Source organism: Myxine glutinosa, chromosome 1 (genome assembly GCF_964187855.1).
Source record: "Myxine glutinosa chromosome 1, kmMyxGlut1.1, whole genome shotgun sequence".
NCBI lineage: Eukaryota > Metazoa > Chordata > Myxini > Myxiniformes > Myxinidae > Myxine > Myxine glutinosa.
The window spans coordinates 101,210,976-101,235,369 of record NC_136261.1 but is presented as its reverse complement, the minus strand read 5'-3'; the positions used below and the strand labels follow the sequence as shown (position 1 = coordinate 101,235,369).

The 24,394-nt window shown below is 44.8% G+C and overlaps 3 protein-coding genes across 4 annotated transcripts in view; 2 read left to right on the top strand and 1 right to left on the bottom strand.

Moving 5' to 3' along the window:
- Positions 1–24,394, top strand: part of TIMM10B (translocase of inner mitochondrial membrane 10B) — a 512,565-nt gene that overhangs the window by 308,048 nt on the left and 180,123 nt on the right. The window lies entirely within an intron of this gene.
- RRM1 (ribonucleotide reductase catalytic subunit M1) overlaps positions 1–24,394 on the top strand; it is a 400,603-nt gene that overhangs the window by 348,824 nt on the left and 27,385 nt on the right. The window lies entirely within an intron of this gene.
- Positions 20,338–23,336, bottom strand: LOC144889741 (uncharacterized). The gene is made up of 4 exons (XM_078770925.1): positions 23,219–23,336; positions 22,623–23,086; positions 21,773–22,387; positions 20,338–21,634 (listed from the first exon to the last, which is right to left on the bottom strand). The coding sequence occupies exons 1-4, from the start codon at positions 23,316–23,318 to the stop codon at positions 20,786–20,788; spliced, it is 2,028 nt and encodes a 675-aa protein (XP_078627051.1). The 5' UTR covers positions 23,319–23,336; the 3' UTR covers positions 20,338–20,785.

Here is a 24,394-nt window from a genome sequence, read left to right as displayed (position 1 = left end):
GATGTAAATTAACTGAAAGATGCATTGAGTAATATGAAACAGCACGTACTGTTCATTCACACATTCACAGGCTGTAATACAACATCAATACTCTACGATCAGGGGAAATGCAAAGCCTTGAAGTTAGCTCGTTCCAACAGTTATCTCTATCCTCACATGGATGTGTTCACGTGAGATCTAAGTGATCATGATGAGGTAGTTTTTTTTTTTCCTGCGTTATACATATTGTGCAAAGAAGTTTTCCACACAAAAGTGGTAAGTAAGGTGGTTAAGTACAGTTAAGGTGTAATGGTTAAGGTGGCTGGCTTGAGATACGAACCACCACCACGTTGCATATAAATGTGGAGCTGCAAGAACATCACTGAGTGGAACCTTTCAACTAGCCAGCATTCCACCTGCAAGTGATGTAGCCCATTAGCATTCATGCAAAGTGTAGTTGCAGGTCCAGGAATGGATGAGACACAAATCGTCTCCTACTTAGTGGGGATGGCAAGCTCATGATCATACACTAATTCCAATTGCCACAGACCAACCTGCTGCTCTCCAGAGGCTTATCAATTTTGTCACCTGTGCATTTGAAACAGGTTGTGGGAAGGCATGTGGTTGTAGGAAAGCAGTATTGGTCTGTTCAGAAAAGTGCATCATTTGCATAGACACGTCATGTTGTACTGTACCAGATGTCGAGAACCTCTGGGAGTTACAGAAATTGATAACTAACACAACGAGATTTGACTGTTTAAAAAGATAACCATGCGTGTTTGTGGTTTATAATATTTTTACTTCTGGTAGAGGCCGTTGGGCCGTTGCTCCCACAAAAACGCCATGATAAGCTTTTTATAAACTTTGACTCGACATTTGTTCAAGGAGGAAAAACCTCTTGGAGAGGTGGGATATTATTGGTATTTATATTGTTTTGTAATAACATTAATATTATGCTATTATCGTTAGTTTTGTTATTAGAAGCGGCCTTGGAAAAACGCCACGATAAAGCTAACTTAACATGGATATATACTTCGACACACAACGCCATTGACTGCAATGGCGGGGGAAACCCGCTCGGCGGAGAAAACCCTCTTGGGGAGAGGAGCAAATAAATGCGCTACAACCTTCATTGTGAAACCCCTTAGTCATCCTGTCTGGTTTGGTTGAGATTTGATAAGTAACGACTGAATGCACGTCATGGTCAAAAACGCGGTCAAAAAATCATCAGACAGACGGATGCCAAATTGCAAATTTTAGTATGATGTATTTGATTTGTATTACAAGCTATTGCAAGCTTTCCAACTTGCATTGATTAAATAAGATGTTTAGTGTGTATACCAAATGAGTTAATTGGCCTCCACCTGTGTTAAATTGTAGTGATTCTGATTATTTCAGAATAAAATCAGCTGTTCCTCTAGATTTCCTCTGCTGGGTAGTGCATTTCACAGCAAAGACTCAATCATGAGCACCAAGGAGCTTTCAAAAGATCTCTGGGATAAAGTTGTGGAAATGGACAGATTAGGGGATCGGTATAAAAATAATTCAAAGGTCTTGAATATCCCTTGGAGCACAGTGGAAGGCATATGGTACCACCAAGACCCTGCCTAGGTCAGGCCGTCCCTCCAAACTGCGTGACTAAAGCCTTAGTCACATATGATGCTGCCGCCGCACGGTTCTGCGGTCTGCGGTTTGTAGATGGGATTTTTACTAATCGTACGGCTTTGCGGGCTGCGGCAGCAGTGTTCACAAATGTTACGGGGTCCGCACGGCAATCGTGTATATAAGGCGCGGCTCTGCGTACATTAGGATTTATTTTCAGATTTCAAGATGCCACCACAAGGGAGTAAAGTGAAAAAGAGGAAAGCGAAGAAGTTTGTGGAGGCACAGGACAGACAGAGAGAAGAGTTTGAAGACAGGGAACAACATAGAGAAGACATGGATGACGATGAAGGGGAAGGTGATGAAGAAGCTGAGGCGGAGTGTATACTCCTGAAATATTAGGATCATATCTGTTATATTCACATCAGGATTGTATTCCAAAACGTACCCTTGAAATGTTAATAAATTTACTGTCAGATCCAGAAGAAGATCCAGATGAGGATGAAATATACGTCGAGTCTAGGGAACCAAAGGATGAATATGCACATGGAATAAGAAAGAGGTCTGACAAGTGATGGAAGAGGAAAGAGCAACAAACTGAAAAAAGTGCCTATCTCGCAATGTTAACGAAACGTTCAAACGTCTGGCAAATCCGGATACTGATCCGGATCATCACCAAAATCTAATCGTTTCCAGGAAGGCCACAGGCGAATGTTTCTTGAAAATTTCGAGAAGATATCTAAAAAACTGTGGCCTGTAGAGTGGTAACAAACAAACAAACAAACTAAAAAACAAACAAACAAACGAACGAACAAACTTAGAAGGAAAACTCTTTATTATTATGACATGGAAAACTCTTTATTCATATGACATATAGACATCTTCACCAATAATTTTTATTGTCTCTATATAAACAAAGCATAACACTAGTCACTCACAGTACACAGTTCAAAGTCCTAGTAGTCAATCACAGTATACAGTTCAGAGTCCTAGTAGTTGTAGTTCAGGGCCGCCTCTTGCCAGGGTACGCTGCCAGCTTCGCTGCAGTAATAGTACTTGAGTGCTGTGCGGAGTTGCTTTCCTTCACGGGTCTCACGGGGAGCACGTCCGACGATCTGCATTTCGTGCATCATGGCTTGGTCTCTCCACGCACCTGCTATTATCTGTCCGTCGTGTCTTTCCTGGTCTAGGTCTGCATTCTGAAGGTTGGGATATCTCAGTCGCATGATCTGGTGTAGGATGACGCAGGCCTTGGTAATCAAAATAGCGTTCTGGGGCTTGGTCTGCAATGGCGTCAGCAGGCATCGGAAGCGCATGGCAAGTATCCCGAAGGCGTTCTCCACCACCCTCCTGCCACGGGATGTACGGTAATTGAAGATTCTTTCTTCATGGTCGAAGTATCGGTGGGAGTAGGGCTTGACGAGGTATGTGCGTAGAGGGAAGGCGTCATCCCCCACAATAAAGTACGTCGTATCCTGGTTGTCATTGGGCAGGCGGTCAGGCGGCGGCAGGCCAAGGGTTCCCTCACGAAGGGCGGGTTCCAGGGTCGACTCGTTGAACACACTGGCATCAGACATGGATCCCCTCGCACCAACGTTCACCCACAGGAACTTGTAGTCCGCGTCGACGAGCCCCAAGAGGACAATGGAGAAGAACCCTTTTTAGTTATAGTATGCGGTGCCGGACTTGTTTGGTGTTTACCGTCTATGGCCCCGCAGCAAGGGTAAAAACCGTGAGGTGACCTTGAGGTCACCTCACGGCAACCGTACAGTGACCTTGCGATACTACATGCGGTGGGGTTGCGGCCTACGGCCTTGCGATTTCCGAAACAAAGTTTAATGTCAAATTTAAAAAATCGTAAGCCCCTGCGACGAGCAAAAAACCGTGCGATCGCCTCACGGCTACCGTATCTACCGTGCGGCCACCGCACGGTTATGGCAATTTTGGGGACTTACGGCCGCCGCCAACACGCCGCAGGCCATTTGTGACCGAGGTATAAGTAAGGAGGAGACTGATCAGAGAGGCCACCAAGAGGCCAATGGCAACTTTGAAAGAGCTGCAAAGACTAGTCAATGTGGTTTATGGTTTGACGAAACCAAGATGGAACTTTTTGGCTTAAATGCCAAACGTTACGTTTGATGCAAACCCAGCAAAGCACACCACCCAAAGAACAACATCTCTTCTGTGAAGCATGGTGGTGGCAGCATAATGTTATGGGAATGTTTTTCATCAGCAGGACTGGAGCACTTGTCAGGATAGAAGGGAGAATGGATGGAGCAAAATACAGAAAAATCATAGAGGAAAACTTGCTACCCTCTGCAAGAAATCTGAAATTGGGACGAAAGTTCACCTTTCAGCAAGACAACGCCCCAAAGGTCACAGCCAAAGCTACACTGGAGTGGCTATGGAGCAAAAAGACAAATGTCCTTGAATGGCCCAGTCAGAGGCCCGACCTAAATCCAATCGAAAAAACTGTGGCATGACTTGAAGATTGCTGTCCATCAATGCTCCGCACACAACTTGACTGAGCTTGAACAATTTTGCACAGAAGAATGGGCAAATATTGCCCAATCAAGGTGTGCAAAGTTGGTAGAGACCTATCCCAACAGACTCACAGCTGTAATTAGTGTCAAAGGTGCTTCCACCAAGTATTAACTCAAGGGGGTGAACACTTATCCAACCAAGATATTGCAGTTTTGTATTTTTAATTAATTTTCTGAAATTTGTAGAATTTGTTTTTCACTTGGAAGTTGTGGGTTACGATGTGTGAATAAAGGTGGGAAAAGTCCGATTTAATGCAATTTAATTCCAGACTATAAGGCAACAAAAGGTGAAAAATTTGAATGTGGGTGTAGACTTTATATAGGCACAGTAATTGAGCTGCTTTGCACCTTTCTCAATTTTATTTTTGTGGATATTCTTACATTTGACAAACTGGTGCTATTTGTCACCATACCTTCAATTTGATAGACCCATATTTCTTATCTTAATAGTTATACTGAATACTTCACTTGAAGAGAGAAGTTTTCCACCTGCCTCCACTGTACGTTTTGCTGCATCATAAGGATTACATTTGCTCCTGTCCCCTTGCTCCTTTGCAAATCCGAGCTTTTGATATGGGCTCAAACAAAAGGTGTCGAGACTTTTACTGGGATCAAGCTTGTCTATTTCTCTGTAAGGAAGCAGCAGTTTCTTCACTTTTTCGTTGAACAAGGCATCAGAAGTTTGTACTTTATTTGAACGGATAGACATTGGATCATTTATCAAAGGACATGTTATTCATACCTATTTTCCCAAGTTGTGGAAACTGTTTGTGGACCAATATATTTATTTTCATATTTATAGGCTACTCGATGTGTTAAAGGAAAAGCATACAGCATGCGAAAGCAAAATATAACTAGAACGTCAGTCGGTAGAGCGCACATCTCCACAAGGCTGAACAGTTTACGTTTTGTATCCTACTGGAGGCCCGTATATGGATTCGCACCTGAACCAAAATCGAATCGCTTGTTCTTGTCACCTTACCAACTCATCCACCTAGTTTTGTCATAACTCGTCCATAACTTTTTGAAACATCATGCTATAAATAGTTTTTGGCCCGATCTCTCAATGGTGAAGAATCACTTTAAAATATAGTATCTGGATCCTGATCCGGATCTTCTCCAAAATATAATCATTTCGTCCTTGTCACATATCCAACCTTTCCACCAAATTTCGGCCGAATCTGTCCACAACTTTTTGAGATGCCCTGTTCACAAACAGACAGACAGGGGTGAAAACATAAGCTCCACAGACCTTGGGTGGCGGAGGTAATAAGACGTGTGTATATATTGTAACTTTGGCTGACAGAATGGCCGAGAGGTACGGACACTTGCCTCGAAGCTGTCTAGTCTGGGTTTGAATCCCAACCCGGCTATAAACTGTTATTCTGGTGATTCATCAATGTCCTCAGATGGACATGAAACGTGCGTCCCAACAACCGGCATTAGTTGGTGGACGTTAAAGATCTCTGTGTCATTATTGAAGAGTAGACGAGCTATTGTCGGTCCCATAGACGAATTCCAAATTCCTGACATACCTCCTGCTGGGAAGGCAATGGCAAACCACCCAGTATAGCCCTTGCCAATAAACTGCTTTGGCAGCACCAATGCTCTGTAACAGAATATGGTACATCAGAATCTGAATATATTTATACTTAGAATGTGGAGGAAATAAAATGTATCCTTTTTGTCATCGATTTTCTAATTTCACACATTTAGGCCCAAGGTGGGCAAGGGGGGTTGGGGAGAGTATTGAATGCGCTGTATATATTATTGTTTAACTAGCCAAAAGCACGCGGCGTTGCCCAGGTTCTTTTTGAATGAATTTACTACTATAATTCAGCTTTTAATCGTGGCCGTAGAAGATTGAGTACGATAATTCAGCTCAGCTTTTAATTGTGAAATGGGCCCAGCCCGGCCGAAGCGGCTTTGACCGCCCTCGCCACATAGCCTATAACCTTCCTGGGGCCCGTCCCGACATTTTTGGTTCTTTTTGAATGAATTTACTACTATAATTCAGCTTTTACTCGTGGCCGTAGAAGATTGACTACTATAATTCAGCTCAGCTTTTAATTGCGAAATGGGCCCAGCCTGGCCGAAGCGGCCTCGACCGGCCTCACCACCTAGCCTATAACCTTCCCGGGGCCCGTCCCGACATTTTTGGTTCTTTTTGAATGAATTTACTTCTGTAATTCAGCTTTTACTCGCGGCCGTAGAAGATTGACTACGATAATTCAGCTCAGCTTTTAATTGCGAAATGGGCCCAGCCCGGCAGAGGTGGGCCTCGACCGGCCTCGCCACCTCACCTATAACCTTCCCCGGGGCCCGTCCCGACATTTTTTGTTTAAGAGGTTTACTCCGATCTTTCACCGTTCTGGAGATTAGCTCATTGCATTGCTCATTAGCGTGCAGACAAACAAACAAACAAACAAATGAAAAATCGGTCATAGACCGAGCACTTGCCAGAATGTACTTTTTTATCGGCCATTTTGGACAAATATGGCGGCCGAACTACCTGACTGATGACATCATCATTTGTTTTCTAAACAAATTTATTCCTTGATGATGCTCAAGAAATTTCATCTTGATCGAATGAGGTTTTGTACTTGTCAAATTATGACGTCATAATGGAGGCACCTATGACATCATCATTAACATATTTTATTCCCCATGGAGAGTTCTTTACAATGATCCATGTCTCAATTTTTTCTATTCAGCACTTTCGGAGATATAGAGGTGCAAAGTTTTTCCGTTTTTCCAAGATGGCGGCCGAACCACGTGACAGATGACGTCATCATCATTATTTTTTCTCCACCAGTTTATGCCGACAGGGCGCTCAAGAAATTGCATCTTGATCGGATGAAGTTTTGTACATGTCGAATTATGACATCATAATGGAGGCACCAATGACATCATCATTAACATATTTTATTCCCCATGAAGAGTTCTTTACAATGAGCCATGTCTCAATTTTTTCTATTCAGCACTTTCGGAGATATAGAGGTGCAACGTTTTTCAGTTTTTCCAAGATGGCGGCTGAACCACGTGACCGATGACGTCATCAATTGGGCACAGTCTATTCCTGGGCAAGACAAATATGTGTGTAAAGTTTGGTGATTCTCCGTGCAACGGTGTAGATGTAGTACTGCGAACAAACAGACAGACAAACACAGACAGACCGACAAACCAACCGATCAACATACTTGCCGGAATCTTTTCCAGCAAGTAACAAACAAAAACTTTCTTTTATATATATATAGATAGAAGATTGATGAAGCCTAAACCATTTCATTTTGGCTGTAAGGTAGGTCACTTGACTCGCTAGTTACCCTCGCCAGAGGAGAGGGTATTGCATTTGCGTCCGTTTGTTTGTTTGTCCGCACATAATAAATATGATTTTCTCTGCAACCGTTGGTCCGATTGACAGGAAATTTTCACCATAGGTGTGCCTCCTCCAGTAGACTTTTAAAAATAATTATGACGTCATAGGTCACGTGGTACGGGCACCATCTTGGAAAAACTTTGCACCTCCATATTTCCAAAAGCGTTGCATATAAAAAATGAAGACATGGCTCATTGTAAAGAACTCTCCATGGTGAATAACATGTTAATGATGTCATAGGTGCCTCCATTATGACGTCATAATTCAACAAGTTCAAAACTTCATCCGATCAAGGTGAAATTTATTGAGCGTCATCTAGGGGTAAATTGGTGGAGAGAAAAATTAATGATGACGTCATCGGTCACGTGGTTCGGTCGCCATATTTGATTCAACAAAAAAGCCTTTAAAACCACTAAAACACGCCCTGGCGAGGGTCTGCAATCTCTGCTTGCTCTTGCTTTGACTTCATCATGCTGGCCGAACATTTTAGTTGTGATTTTAAAAAAATTACACTGTTGTTTCCCATGCAGCCTGTGGTTGCTGGTTGCATCATTTTCTGGAATCACAGCTGTCACTGGTGCAGTGCACTTGTTACCAGTAAGCTGGTACTCATTTTTCCGACCTCGGAGGGATGACAGGCTGAGTCAACCCACCAGGTGTTATTTCAATGGAACGACAGGGGCTCAAACTCAAAACCCTGAGATCTTAAGGCAGCCACTTTAACCGTTAAGCCAACACCAGGCTTATTGTACACAAGAAATCTCTGGTGCATTCATCTTTCTAAAATGTAAGTTGTCACAATTGAGCAGTGAAGTTTAGCAAAAGATTCAAGAGTCCTTCAGCCTCCCCTGAGTTTAATGCTGCTTTTATTGTCACATTGCTAAATATGGCTACATCAATGGTGCAGATTTTCTTTTGCCAAAGATTTAATTTATGATTATTTAATGAGGAACAGGTCCTTTCTGACCGTGCTTGCCTTCCAACAGAACAGAGTGCTCCATTGTGTCATAAGAATAAAAGCAAATTTGTAACTTTATTTTACCGACCTCTATGTGGACAGTGTTTTAAATTATTGAGTAATGTCGATTATTTGAGAAAGTTTTCAAATTTGAGCTGGACCTTTTGTTTACAACTAAGCTTGCATTTTAAATTTTTTTTAATGTTCTGAAATTTCTGGTGGCCAGGCAAAAAGTGGTCCACTCGCTTGATGTTTGAATTTGTTGATAAAAAATGGCCGGTCTCGCTGCACATTGTACGAGTCGAAATTTGATGACTATTAACTGCTCTACCTACCATATTTATCTCACCTGCTGCCATCTTGATTTTCAGGTCATGCGTTAAAGTTGGAAACATCTGCATGTGGGTAATAGTATTGCAAACACTATGAAGACGAATCTGCTCCAAAAACCTTTTCTCAAATTTTTTCAAAAAATAAATATCTATGTTCAATTTTGTTCACCCTCGTATTGTTAATCTGAGTTGATGTATAATATTTTGACTAAGAGTGCGTACTATAGACGAAGCGATCAATCTTTACCAAAAGCGCATTTTATTGAGGATGTAGAGCTAAAATAGATTGATTGCTTCTGTATGCATTATTTCCTTTATAATAATTATCATGTGTAATCATGCTAATGATCATATCTCATCTTAAAAAATAACCTCTCAATATCGATACCGGATAGCCCTTGCTGTGACAGACACGAGCCTCATTGGACATCCGTTCGAGGACGAGCATTACTGTCCTGCAATCTGTGCGTTTTAGAGGAAAGGTCCCTGACCATTTGGGAAGTCATTTCAATTGACTTTTCCAAGTCTAATCGTAATTGATGAGAGGACCAGGCACACTTTTGAAAGCCTTGTGCTGAACAAGGGGTTTTCAACCTTTTACATTTATGTGGATGTGGATCTCTGGACGCACACAGAGTGAGAAAGAGAGCGTGTGGGGACATCTCTGTGTCTTTCTCCCCCCCCCCCTCCCCTACTCCCTACTCCCTACTTCTCTCACTCCCTCTCCCTCTCTCTACCTCTCATAAAGTAAATATTTATTTGATGCATTCTCACGCTTCCTTTCCATTAAAAATGCAGGGAAATTCAAGGAGTGTAAATTGTAAGGTATTTCAAAGAGATTGTCATGCCATCCTAACTATATTAAATCGAGGCATTTGTACATTTGCAACATTTTGCAGACGTTAAACTACATTTCAAACGCTGCTTTTTAAATTCAAATTTTCTCATCTACTTTGATCGCTTTATTTTGGTATTTTATCCAGTTGGGTAGCTTCACCGTCTCCTTGAAAAGAAATCCATCGAATGATAAATTCCCAAATCCCCCAATAAGCGCGTTTCTATTGCCTTGTCCAGATTTATCATTCATAATAGAATAATGAGACTAATGCCTTGCCAGGATTATCTTACATTAATACTGCATTAAAATAAAAACTGATAGTTCTCATCCTTCATGCATTCTCAGTTTGTAATCAAAATAAAGACTAATTACCGCATTGTAGTCACAAGAAGGAAGCCGGACATTAGCAATACACACACACACACACACACACACACACACACACACACACACACACACACACACACACACACACACACACACACCAATGATAGTGTGGCTCGAGCCTAATATAATAGTGTATGTACTATGTACGCGTCTTTTTTGTTATTATTATTATCTCCACCATTAAAGGTGGGCAGAGGTTATGTTTTCACCCTTGTCTGTTTGTCTGTCTGTGAGCAGGATATCTCAAATAGTTATGGACTGATTTGGACAGATTGGGCATGTGACAATACAACAACAACAGGCATTTTAAGGCCATTTTCCCTGCAAGAGCGGGGGTTAGCCTTGCGGGCCCCATGACAATTTCTCCATTTTGCCCTATTTTCTGCATCTCCCCTTGTTAACCCCCTTGCCCGCATTTCTTCTTCCATCACATGTGACAATGCCGAATTGATTTGATTTTGTTGAAGATCCAGATTCGACATGGATTTTGTAAGTGAATTTTCAAATTGAGAGTTGGAGATTTTGGTGAAAATCCGGATCGAGATCCGGCCTATCATTGGGATACAAAACAAACTGATCAGTCTGGCGGAGGTATGTGCTCTAGCGAGTGCCGTTCTAGTTATTATTGCATCCATTCATCCAAATATGTATTTATTTCATATATTGTCAACCTGGTAAATAATTTAGAGTAAGTAGTTTAAATTATTTTTCATTTTTTCCAAGGCCACTAACAAATCTCGTAGTTCATCACCTATGCCTTCTCTCCTTTGACTGCTTCCTGTATAACTTGTGTGTTTGTCATTCGTTGTTTATCACAATCCCAATTGCTATTAAGGTTTATGAAAATGGGTAATTAAGAAGAACACATGTGATCCCTCATTTTTGTCCCCCGTCGCACCGCATAGCGAAAGGGGGACTATGGTTTTCCCCTCCGTCCGTGTGTCCGTCCGTCCGTGCGGGTGTGCGTAAGTGAAGGACCGAATTCTAATTTGGTGTGTGGGTGCAACCCACGTCAAAATCCAAGATGGCCGCCGCCATGTATGTCTGACGCCATGAATGTCTGAACCTTGTGGGCGGAATATCTTGAAAAATAAGCGAAGTACCAACTTCTAATCTGGTGTGTGGGTGTACCTAGGCATAAGAAATAACGCTATTGAAAATTGGATCGCCACGTCAAAATCCAAGATGGCCGCCTTGCGTCTTCCACTTTGTCAACTCGCATCACTTCACTGACGGGGGACCTACGCGTAACGCTTGTTAGGTTTGTGCAAAATTTAAACATTCCAAAAAAAAATCCCGATTTCGTTTCTTTTCAATTTCCTTTCCGGAATCTTTATGTGCTAAACGTCCCTTGGGGTCTATGAACCCCGGTTGGAGGGCATTGTGCTGAACCATCGTGGAAAAATAAATCTTCACAGCCATTAACGACTATCTAATTGTCCCCCGTCCCCCGTCGCACCACGGAGTGAAAGGGGGGCTATGGTTTTCCCCTCCGTCCGTGTGTCCGTCCGTCCGTGCGTCCGTTGGTCCGTGTGTGCGGGGGCGTGCGTGCATGCGTAAGCAAAGGACCGAATTCTAATTTGGTGTGTGGGTGCAAACTACGTCAAAATCCAAGATGGCCACCGCCATGTATGTCTGACGCCATGTATGTCTGAACCTTGTGAGCGAAATATCTTGAAAAATAAGCGAAGTACCAACTTCTAATCTGGTGTGTGGGTGTATCTCGGCATAAGGAAGAACGCCATTGAAAATTGGGTCGCAACGTCAAAATCCAAGATGGCCACCACCATATATATGTCTGAAGACCAACGTCCTCCCCACTTCTTCCCCCTTCCAACTTTCACCTTCATCTTCCTCAACCTTCTGCCTCACTCTTCCCCCTCCTCAAATAACACCTCACTGCGCCTCACCCAAACACCATCAAACCTTTTGTCCGCCCCATTCTTCCCTTTCTCCAAGCTATTCTGGAATCTCTGACACACCTGCAACAGCTCTCCCTTCCTCTTCCTCCTCTTCCACATCCTGCCCTACCGCTCCCCCCCCCCCCCCCCCTGTTCTGTATCCGATGCTCCCCCTTCCTGTTCCTTAACAGTATGGACCTCAAACATCCGGGGCCTTCGCTCAAACTTAACTGATCTCTCCATACAGGTTGCTTCTGACAAACCAGACGTGATCTGCTTAACAGAAACTTTCCTCCTTCATGATGTCTCTGATTCCTTGGTATCTCTCCCAGGTTACTCCCTCCTCCGGTATGATAGACCTGAGCCTCGTCCTGGAGGTGGGGTTGCTATCTTTATAAAAAGCTCTCTTCCTCACTCGCCCTGCACTGCCCTCTCTCCACCTCACCCCCAGGAATACCTTTGGTTACGGCTTCCCCTTCGCTCCCACCTTTTGTCCATATGCGTGTTGTACCGTCCACCAAACAGTGATGACTCCATCTACATCTCGCTGTCTGATAATATGGACCAACTTCTATCTACCCATCCCAACTCTCTCTTCCTCATATGTGGTGATTTCAACTGTCACCATGCCAGTTGGCTGGGGGTGGGTACCTCTCTCACCAGCCATGGCTCTTCAGCAAAGGACTTCTGTGACTCACTGGGACTGACACAATCTGTCAATTTCCCAACCCGGATCTCAGTCAACGGAGAATCTTCTCTTCTGGACTTGGTTATGAGTATACATCGGATTTTTATGTGAAAAAATAAAAAATATATTTTCACATAAAACGGCTTTTTTGCGCGCAAAAAAATTATTTTGCTATTTTCGGAGGAAAAAAATATTTCGCCCTTTTTAGGGAAAAATAAAATAAAATGCCCTTTTTGGTCGAAAATGTCTGGCAACGCTAAAAAAAATTAGGGAATATTTCGAAATTTTTAACTGCGATCGAAATTTTTAACTACGATCGATCTCAAAAACAAAACGTTGCGTCCACTTGCGTGCGTTGCGTCCCCAGCGTGTACAGCAGTGGGGCGGTGTACTACAGTGAGAGAGTGTACACAAAGTGTGAACAAGTCTCCTATCAAGATGAGTGCTGCTCTTTGTGACAAGTGGCTGAAGGAATTCAACGCTGGCGGCGATGGGGCCACCTTCAAGTACGTGTCGAGTGACACGGCTTTCTGTCGAGCTTGTGAAAAGACTTTCTGGGCGAAGCAGAAGTCTGAGCTGGCCCAACATGTCCGAGGAGACCGCCACAAGAGCAACTTGGCCTTGAAGAAGAAGAGGATGGTCACACAAGCCACCATGGAGGACTTTGGTGGCGGAAAGAGGCACAAGTGCGACGTCGTGGCTCAGGAGCTGTGCCAGGCCATGCTGGCCGCTGGCATCCCATGGTCGAAATTGGAAAACCCTGCCCTCCGGTCGTTCCTGGAGAAGCACATCACTCTCCAGATCCCCGATGAAAGCTGGATTCGAAATCACTACCTCGACAAGTGCTACGACGAGGCCTTGGCCGGGATCCGTGCCGACCTCGGACAGCAGCCCATCTGGCTGTCCGTCGACGAGACGACCGATTCGGCAGGTCGATATGTGGCCAACATCATCGTGGGACGCTTGTCCAAGGAGGGGTACTTTCGTCCCCACCTCATCCAGTGCATATTTCTGGAGAAGACCAACTCCGGGGAGATCGTGCGTGCAGTCAATGACACGCTGCGCTATCTTTGGCCTGATTTCAAGCCGGAGTGCCTCAAGGTCCTCGTCAGCGACGCCGCGGCCTATATGATCAAGGCCGGCCATGCCCTGAAGGAACTCTTCCCGGACTTGCTGCATGTGACTTGCGTTGCCCACGCACTCCACCGTGTCTGCGAGACAGTCCGGGAAATGTTCAAGGACGTCAATGACCTGATTGCCACGACGAAGAAGGTGTTCGTCAAAGCCCCGTCGCGTGTTGTCTTTTGGAAGGAGCAACAGCCCAATCTTTCTCTCCCCCCGGAGCCCATTCTGACTCGGTGGGGGACGTGGATCGACGCCGCGGTGTTTTACGCCGAGCACTTCGAGGCCGTCAAGGACATTGTGGACCAGCTGAACGATGACGACGCGATGGCAATCCGGAGTGCCAAGGACCTGTTCGGAAAGGCGGACATCAAGCTCAGTTTGGTCTTCTTAAATGCCCACGTGTCGTTCATCCCGAAGATCCTTAAGCAGCTGGAGGAGGCCGGCATGGAGCTGGCCAAGGCCTTCCAGCTCCTTGATCAGGCCAAGGAGGAGCTCGAAAAGATCCGAGGCTGCCGTAAGGAGATGCTGCTCACCAAGTTCAAGGCGGTGCTGCAGCGCAATCCCGACATTGGTGTGCTGAGGACAGTGGCTTTGATCCTGGATGGAGATCAGCACGGATCTGAGGTTGGTGTGCCGGCTGGAGTCAAGCTTGCTGACATCCCCCTCTTGAGGTACTGCCCCATCGTCAGCGTCGACGTGGAAAGGTCCTTCTCCGTCTACAGAAACGTCCTCACCGACCACCGACACCGCCTCACCAAGGAGAACATTACCAAGATAATGATTTCAAACACCTACTTTAACCGTTCCTAAAAGGGTCTTGTCAATTTCTTCTAGTCCTCTACTTATCAAACAATGCGGTTGCAATAAAGGTACCTGAACGTCATTTTTTACCTGTTTACTAGCCCAGAGTGCTTAATGTTGTGCAGGAAAAAGCTTACCATTTTTTGTTCTTTTTTTGACTGATTTCTGAAAAACTTGGTAATAATAAAAAATGAATAAAACGGGGGAAAAAAATATTTCGGGATTTTTTCACATAAAAAAAACAAATTCCCGCTTTTCAAAACATAAAAGGCCTATTTTCTTAACATAAAAATCCGTAGTCTAGTTATGACTAACTTCCCTGAAAATGTCTGCTGCTCTTCTTCTGCTCCAATCGGCTCTTCTGATCATGTGCTTGTTAAAGTGGACATCTCTCTGACCATTTTCAGAGAGCCTCCTCAGCGTCGACGAGTCTGGCATTTCACTCAGGCCAACTGGCACGGTCTTCAAGCAGCCATCAATCATCTGGACTGGTCTCCCATCTCTACTGCCTCTGACATCAACTCATCCTGGGAATTCTTCCAAAGTAAATTGCTCTCTCTCATGCACAGATTTATCCCTTCTCGTCTTCAGTTGTCATACCCTTCCTCCCGTCCATGGTACACGGAATCTTGTGGTGAGGCTATTGCCCAGAAACAACTTGCTTTCGTCTCCTGGAAAGCAAATCCAACGGAAGGAAATCTCATTTCCTTTCACAAAGCCCGAAACAAGTGTGTGTCCACCCTCAGGAGAGCCAGGAAACAATATCTCTCCGTCCTCAGGACCGAACTCTCTTATCTGTCTCCCTCTTCCAAATCCTGGTGGTGTCTGCTGAAATCTGTTTCTGGTGTTTGTTCCCCCTCCATCCCCTCCCTCACCTTAAATGGCCACACGGCTGACTCCGCACGTGAAAAAGCTGAATGCCTCAACTCTGTGTTTGCCTCTAAATCTTGTGTCCCAAACCCATCCCTCTCTGTACCCACCGTACCCAGCCGTACCCAGCTGCTCCTGGACTCTGTGTCCTTTCCTCCTGACAAGGTGGAAAAGTTTCTGTCAACCCTCGACTCTGATTCTGCAACTGGACCTGACGGCATCAGCCCACGGGTCCTAAAATCCTGTTCTTCCGCTCTTTCACTCCCCCTCTCTGTTCTCTTCACCCTCTCTTTTGCTCAAGGTCATCTTCCATCTGCTTGGAAATCTGCCAACATCACCGCTTTGCACAAAAACGGTGCAAAAACAGATCCCAGCAACTACAGACCAATCAGCCTTCTCCCAATTATCAGCAAAGTCATGGAATCCATCATTGCTTCAGATATGAAATCTTTCCTCTTCTCCAATGGCTTGATCTCTGATCATCAATTTGGTTTCAGACCTGGACACTCCACTCTGGACATGCTGCTTCTGCTTTCTCAACAATGGATGGAGGTCCTCAATGCCAAACAGGAAATTAGAGCAGTCTCCCTTGACATATCACGTGCCTTCGATACGGTCTGGCACCCCGCTCTGCTCACCAAACTCTCCTCTTTTGGTATCCATGGAAATCTCCACGCATGGCTGGCGGACTTCCTCTCTAGTCATAGTCAACGTGTGGCCCTGAATGGGTTTCTCTCATCTCCTCTTCCTGTTCAGGCTGGAGTTCCCCAAGGCAGTGTTCTGGGCCCTGTGCTTTTTCTGGTCTTCATCAATGATCTCTCTGACTCTCTTGAAAATCCTCTCTATCTCTTTGCTGACGACTCTACTCTCTGTCGCTCCATTCTTCATCCCTCAGATAGGCAGTCTGCAGCCTCCTCACTCTCTGCAGACCTTGACAAAATCACAGACTGGGCAAACAAGTGGAACATGTCTTTCAATCCTGACAAATCTCACACTCTTACGATGTCTCTCCGAAAAGACCGACTGGACAACCCTCCCATCCACTTTCTGAATAATCCTCTCCAAGAAGTTCTGTCACTCAAGCTTTTGGGTCTCACTATCTGCCATGATCTTTCCTGGAAAAACCACATTTCAAATCTGGCCTCCAAAGCCAGTCGCCAACTGTCGTGCGAAGTCCTCCGTCGTGCAAAGTCCTTCCTTGGCACACCTGAGCACACTTGGCACACCTGAGTTGACGTCACCACATACAAGGCTTTCATCCGCAGCTCAATGGAATACTGCTCTCCCCTCTGGGCTGGTGCTCCTGCCTCACACCTAGCTCGCCTTCACGCTGTTGAAACCAAAGCATTCAGAATCATTGGAATCTCCCGCGATGAAGCTAACTCCAAGGGCCTCTCACTCACTCACCGCAGGCAGGTTGGTGGTCTTTCCGTCTTCTACCGACTCCTCTCTGGGCTTGCCCCCCCAGCTCTCTCTGGGCTCTGTCCCGCAAATATTCCTACAGGTCGCACAAGATCTGCCTGCAACCCTCTTTTGGTTAAACTGCCAAAATCAAGACTCTCTGCTCACCTTCACTCCTTCAATCCTCTTTTCTCCCGCCTCTGGAACAAACTCCCTCACTCTCTTCAATCCCACTCCACCCTCCAAGTCTTTAAAACAGCTGTTCACCACCATCTCTTATCTTCCCCCATCCAAAACCTTGATCTTTTCTACCCCCGCTAATTTCACCCCAATTCCACTTTTTGAAATACCAACTTTTGTCCTGGAAGTCCTTGGTGTCCTTGTGCTTTATACTTCTCCCTCCCCCCCCCCCCCCCCTTCCCACGCCTCCTACCCCCGGGCCCTCTCCCTTCCACACATCTCCCTGCTCTCGGATGTTGTGTGTGTGTGCTTCCCCTTTTCTCCCCATCTTGTCTTCCACTCCCTCTTTTTGTGTATTTTGTTTGTCTGGTCGATTTGTTTGTGAAGTTAATGTTAGCTCTTTCACGAGCCTCGATTCAGTATACAAAAAAAAAAGAAAAAAAAAAAAGAACCTTGTGAGCGAAATATCTTGAGAAATAAACGAACTACTAACTTCTAATCTGGTGTGTGGGTGTATCTACGCATAAGGAAGAACGCTATTGAAAATTGGGTCGCCACGTCAAAATCCAAGATGGCCGCCGCCATGTATGTCTGAACCTTGTGAGCGGAATATCTTGAAAAATCAGCGAAGTACCAACTTCTAATCTGGTGTGTGGGTGTATCTGGGCATAAGAAAGAATGCTATTGAAAATTGGGTCGCCACGTCCAAATCCAAGATGGCCGCCACCATATATATGTCTGAACCTTGTGAGCGAAATATCTTGAAAAATAAACGAACTACTAACTTCTAATCTAGTGTGTGGGTGTATATACGCATAAGGGAGAACGCTATTGAAAATTGGGTTGCCACGTCAAAATCCAAGATGGCCGCCTTGCGTCTTCCACTTTGTCAACTCACATCACTTCACCGAAGGGGGACCTAGGCATAACGCTTGTTTGCTTTGCCTTTCCCTGAGCTCGAGTCATTGAGCCCTCGCCTTTTTTTTTTCACCTATTTGTTTATTTATTTTTGCTCCGAACAGCCTTCAGGTTGATATTTTAGATACTGTCCGTATGTGTCTCCACGGATTTCTTTCGTATTCAGCACATGTATGCAATAATGTCTGCGCTGAGGCACGTCAAATGGTTTTGGGATCAGAGGCAATTTCGAATTTTGGCAATTAAAAAAGAAAACATTCATGAGAGATAATACTACAGGATTTGGATGCTTTTGTGGGGACCATTACTTGTTCATACCATCTCTACTACCAACACGCAACTTTACTTTATTTGGCACCCTGACATTTTTTTTTGGCGAGATATCTTTCAAGGACACCCTAGGGTCCCATAACAGGGTATTTTCGTCCATTCTCACTTTGGCAGCTTGTCATACTAAGTGCAGTAGAATTTGGCCCCCTCCTTCTTCTGGACATCTTGAGCTTGTCCTTCCTGGAAGGATCATGTGGCCAACCCTTCAACCTTATTCTGTGACCAACCTTTGGTAGAGACAATGCCTTTGGAGCTTCTAAACATCACTACCTACCATGACCTATTTGGCTGACCACATTTTCAGATTTGCTTCCAAGACAAGGTGCTGCTTGGGTACTGTCATGCCAAGTTTTACTTTACCACTGTGCAATGCCAAGTTTTATCAGGCACTCAAACTCTTGGATCTCACTCTCAGCTATGATCGCTCTTGGGCAAGCCACATTTCAAAGTTGGCCTCCAAAGACAGACACCAACTGGGTATCCTCCATCATGCTAAGTTATTCGTTGGAACACCTGAGCTCTTGTCCATCTAAAAGGCTTTCATCTGCAGCTTGATGGAGCACTGCTCTCCCTTCTGGGCTGGCTCCCCTGCTTCACATCTTCCTCAGCATGACACCATGGAAACCAAGGCTTTCAAGATCGTTGGAATCTCTCCCTATGAAGCTGGGCCGATCACTTTGCCATCGCCGACTGGTCGATGGTCTCTGTCTTCTTCTGCCTCATTTCTGGTCTTGCAACATCTGCCCGCTCTGTGTTCTGTCCCATTCCCTCCACCCCCAAGTATCTACAGGACATATGCGGTCCACCAGCAACCTCCTCCTCTTGAAATTATTGCCTAAATCCAGAACCGCTGCTCCCCTCCACTCATTTATTTCTGTGGAACTGCCTTCCACACTCTTCAATCTCATTCTTCTCTCCTGATTGTTACGGTCTGTGACCTCTTCTTCTTCTCTTACGTGCCCTCTTCTACTTCACCCCTCTTCTCTCCCTCCCCCTCCTCCTCCCTCCCCGAGTTTGATTTGCATATTTTACCCCAAGGTTTGGAGATCCTGTGATTGACAAAATCCTACGTGCAGGTATGCCGACAATACTGTCAGTATTACGATGTTCACACATGCAATGGGACCTTCCAATGGGAGCATTCAGTGGTTTGTGGAGCACTTCCAAGCACATGGAAGTGTGAAAAATCAAAATAAGGGCAACAGTGGCCACCCACTAAGTGTTACCAAGGACCAATGGAACATTGATCTTTTGAGAGATTCTGCTTTTGAAAGTCCTAAGAAATCCCACCATCAGCGTTCCCAAGAACTGGCGATCTCAGTCTCATCTGTGTGACACATTCTCACTTCTGAATGCAAGCTCTATCCCTACATCATATCTGTAAGGCATAAACTAACTCTGGATGAGATGGCAAGTTGAGTAACAATGTGTGATTGGTTCAGTGACCGAATGGAAAAGTACTCAAATTGGATCAACTCCTTGTGGTTCAGTGATGAAGCACACTTCCATTTGAATGGGGCTAGCAACAATCACAACATCATCTTCTGGGGTGCTGAGCCTCCTGAGGAGGTGTCTGAGATGTTCCTCAAGGGCTCCAAGTCCACTTGCTTCTGTGCATTGAATGCCAGATGGGATATGCTGGGACCGTATTGTTTCGAGGACACCAATGGTAAGACGGTGACAGTCAACGGCGAGCAGTACTGTGAGGTCTTGCGCCGATTCCAGCCTGATCTCACTCAACTACTGTCTCCAAACCAACTCAGACTTGCATGGTTCATGCAGGATGGTGCCCCACCACACACTGCAGGTGAAACCATCGACTTGCTCCACCAGCTGTTTGGAAATCGTGCCATCAGCTTGGGCACAGCGCATGAGTGGGCACCCCACAGCCCGGATTTGAATTGATTGGATTTTATCTTTTGTGGTGCTGCCAAAGGTCAAGTTTACGTCAACAAACCTCGAACCCTGGCTGTCCTGAAGCAGGAAGTGGAGGACTACCATCAGGCTACCACTCCAGCCACTTGCAGTTGAGTTTTGTCGAAGTTCGGAGTAGTCTAGTAGGAAGACTAGGTCCCCCTGCACCCCCCGGAGATATACTTCTAATCAGTGTTTCTAGATTGGAAAAAAATGTGTAGAAAATGACTAGCTATGGCCCCAAGCTGAAAAAATGTCCCACATACCATTTTTATGCAAATTACTGCTGCCATTATCAAAAAAACGATTTTTGACATATCTCAGCCAATATTGCAGATAATTGAAAAATGAAGGTGTCTAGACCCATGTTTTGAAGGGCATAGATCATGATAGAACTATTCATAACATGATTACATGTGTCTATGGTATACTAGTATGCTAATTAGTGCTTTATTTACAAAATAATCACAGTTTTACGAAATAATAGACTCATATTAAGGTCCGTCTACACAGACGTTAACACAAAGTTTTATTTTTCTAAATATTACAACTGTCAAAATAGTCCTAGCACTCAATGTGACCACTCTTCTCTTGCTTGTTTTAGATAAACATCATTAGCATTAGTGATTCTACACTGAGTCAGTCATCATCATTTTCATCGAAATCGTCAGAGTCAAACTCTTCTTCTCCTTCCTCTTCCTCCTCCTCTTCGTGCTCTCCTGTGTTCAGAAGATCCACCAGTGAGGTTGGTAGGATGGGACCACTGGACCACATTGGTTTCAACAGTCCTTCATCAGTCCTTATCCATCCTTGCTCCTCATAAGGTTTTGGCTTTTCGATGATAGGTTGATCGGCTCTTTTGTACAATGCTACGCGGTGGTTCACACGCTGGATGTGCGGCTTCAGGGCAGACTGGCATGGAGGAAGGCGAGCCAGATCAACCTTGGACTTGGATGTGAGGGTCTTGTCCTCTCCCACCATTTTTCGTAGCAGCTTGGCACGGACAATGTCCACTGATGACTCGCGACTCTGGCCGTACATCACACAGGTGAATTTTTCTAACTGCCTCTCCACCTCAGGGTTGGCATCCCAGTTGTCACCCAGTTCACCGAATGCCCTGTGAAACCTGGGATTCTTCTCCAGCTTTTTCAAGGGCCCGACTTTTCCCTTCCCTTTGAAGGCACTGGTGCAGTCTTCTCCGCTGAACACATAGTACCCCAGGAGAGTGGCACAGTAGTCCTCTCCCAGGGATTCTGCCAGCTCAGAGACGTTGACAAGTTGGCGATGCTTCCCTGACCCTGTATCCAGGTACACCGTCAGCTTGATGTTGTGGGCATGGTGGAGCAGGATCAGGAGGATGTCTGTGTCCGGTGTTCTGACTACAGCGTTCTTGTATCCGATGGTAGCAGCATGATGGAGGTACAGAACCACCCTGGTATCAGTCTCTTCCTGATTGCTGTAGATCGTGGGGAGTTCACGTACCTCGACCTGAAACACAAAAAGGCACCGCATTTCAATCACCAGTCACTGCCAGTTTCAGATCTAGACAAACATCACAGGTAATCACCTTTTTTTCAGGAAAAATTACAAATTGAATCGCCATTCACGAAGGGCTTTCAATTTTACCTTGCCATTCGTTGAGGCAAGTTGGTGGGCCTTCCCCTCCACGATCAGCACAGCCATCTCTGTTCTCTCCAGCCTGGTAGCTGCCTCTTGTCCACTCCACACTTTCAGAAGAAGCTGGCACATCTGCTTTTTGTTGTCGTCATTTGCAAGGAACATTTTGAAGTCATATGGCTTCCTGGTTGCTGGTCCAGCCAGAATGATCTTCTCTGAGCTGCCCCGCCTCAGCCTTTCCTGCGCTTTGATTGACTCAGGATGGTAACTGTCAGTGGAGAACAGAAAGTGCTGCTTGGCCACCATCTGATCAAGCACCTGCAAGCATATCTCACCACATGTTGGGGGAAGGTTGGCAAGGGTATGCAGCAGCGCCATTCCATCCTGGATGAACAGGGCATCCTTGGGGTATTGCAGATCTTGTGGTGTGGTGTCCTCTAAAAGGTAGTGCAGAATGGAGGCTTTGTTGGTTTTGCAGAAGAACCCATCTGGTGTCCCAAGGCTAGGAGGCACTGGCATCAGGCAGTACTTCATGAGTTCTCCCAGGTCTAATGGCTCATCTTGACTCTGAGACTTGACAAGGAGCAGGAATGCAAGGTTGCTTTGCTCCTGATACTGGATGACCTGGAATGATAAATGGTGATTGGTTGATATGTACTACAGGAAGGACTACAGGTGAAAATTATTCATGTGCTATAAATTGGCATATTTACAATCTTTACATTGTTCATTGATGTGCACTGTCTTTAATAAACAAATTTGGAGTTCAATCTTGTATCTCAATATAGCATGTACAGGACGCCATTTAAAAATACAACATAAAATACAAAAGCACTTGGGTATTGGATTACATCCTTACCTTGCCCTGTGAGGATGTTAGTGTGATCTTCTTGTTACTAGCCTCCATGGTCTTGAGTTTCTTTCTCTTGATTGGGTTGAAGAAGCTCTCAGGTTCTCCGCTTTCCAGGCGCCTGATGAAGTCAGCTTTCGCAGCTTTCCCCACAGCTTCTGCTTGTAACACATCCATCTCAACATCCATGGGGACGGGAGCACCAGAGGCCAGGCAGTAGAGTTTGTCCTTATCAATGATGGTGAACGGATTGGTGAAGTTCTTGATAGTAGTTAGGGTTCGCTGAACGGCCTCCTCGCCTTTTCTGATCTCTGCCTTCTCTAGTTCACGATGTCTCCCTGCTCTTGGGCAGTCTGGGTCATCGATGAGATCCACCATCTCAAGGGTCTTTTCATAGAACTGTGCCCGTGCTGTGGTTGTTCGGCACCATCTCTGGTATGCCCCAAACTGACTGTACAGGCCAGCAAAGCCACCTGAAAAGTGAACATATTTTAATTGCATAACCCAATCATTAAAAGGGAAATGTTTTGTAAGAGCAGTTTACATCATATAAAGCTGGTTTCTACAGTTTCAAATGTATAATGTACTGAAAGAAAATGATGTACCTGATGATTTAGCAAAGCGCATGAACGTTTCTTCCATTGTCTTGTCGACAGCACTGAGTGCCCCTGGTATCATCGAGTGAGCCACTGCGATTGCACCCATAGTAAGCAGGTCCTTGGCCCCTGGGTGCGTGCTTTCCAGATTTGTCAGGTGGACTTCCAGCCAAGTCTACTACCAATTGATACGAGCGCGCGAGCGCGCATGTTACATGGATGGAAATGTAAAATGGCAGCTATAGCAGCACTAATTTGGATCTCTAGTCTGTCATTTCTGCACTGTGATTGGATAACATAAAAAAATATGTTTGGGAGTTAACAGCAGGAGTTGGTAGATTTTACGTGGGCTGGGTGAGAAACCTTTAAATAAGCAAGTGAAAATCTCTCGCAATACAAAGTCAATGGTGGGAAGAAAAGTTGAGTGGTACCAATGTTACTGCCAATGTCCCGCCCCTATGCAAGACTCAGGAGCATCTTGTTGACATTTAACCTTGAAAATACCTGGGTTTAGACCCCTTATGTACCATGTTAAGTTATCTGCAGTATTAACGTATCCTTATCATTTGTAAAACTGATTATTTTGTAATTACAGCATTAATATGCATACTAGTATACCATAGACACATGTAATCATGTTATGAATAGTTCTATCATGATCTATGCCCTTCAAAACATGGGTCTAGACACCTTCATTTTTCAATTATCTGCAATATTGGCTGAGATATGTCAAAAATCGTTTTTTTGATAATGGCAGCAGTAATTTGCATAAAAATGGTATGTGGGACATTTTTTCAGCTTGGGGCCATAGCTAGTCATTTTCTACACATTTTTTCCAATCTAGAAACACTGATTAGAAGTATATCTCCGGGGGGTGCAGGGGGACCTAGTCTTCCTACTAGACTAGAGTCAGGATCAAAGCCTGCTTGAACTGAGGTGGATCGCACTGAAAATGTCAATTACAGACAGTATAATGAGTGATTTTAAAACGGCATTGTGAATGATTTCAATCAATCAATGGATCATTCAACTAAAACCCTTTTGTAATTTTTCGACAATAAACGTACAAATAGTCCACTTTTTTGGAACACCATGTGTATGTGTGTGTGTGTCCATATATATACAGTCACGTGAAAAAGTAAGTACACCCCATTTAATGTTTTGACTTTTTCAACATACAGCTAT

Bases quoted from the DNA above. Each gene is read 5' to 3' on its own strand.
- LOC144889741 (XM_078770925.1), bottom strand. From the start codon at position 23,318: ATGGGTGCAATCGCAGTGGCTCACTCGATGATACCAGGGGCACTCAGT. The intron at 23,087-23,218 runs GTACATCATTTT...TTCACTTTTCAG, and splicing joins GCGCTTTGCTAAATCATCAG to GTGGCTTTGCTGGCCTGTAC. The intron at 22,388-22,622 runs GTAAGGATGTAA...TTATCATTCCAG, and splicing joins TAACATCCTCACAGGGCAAG to GTCATCCAGTATCAGGAGCA.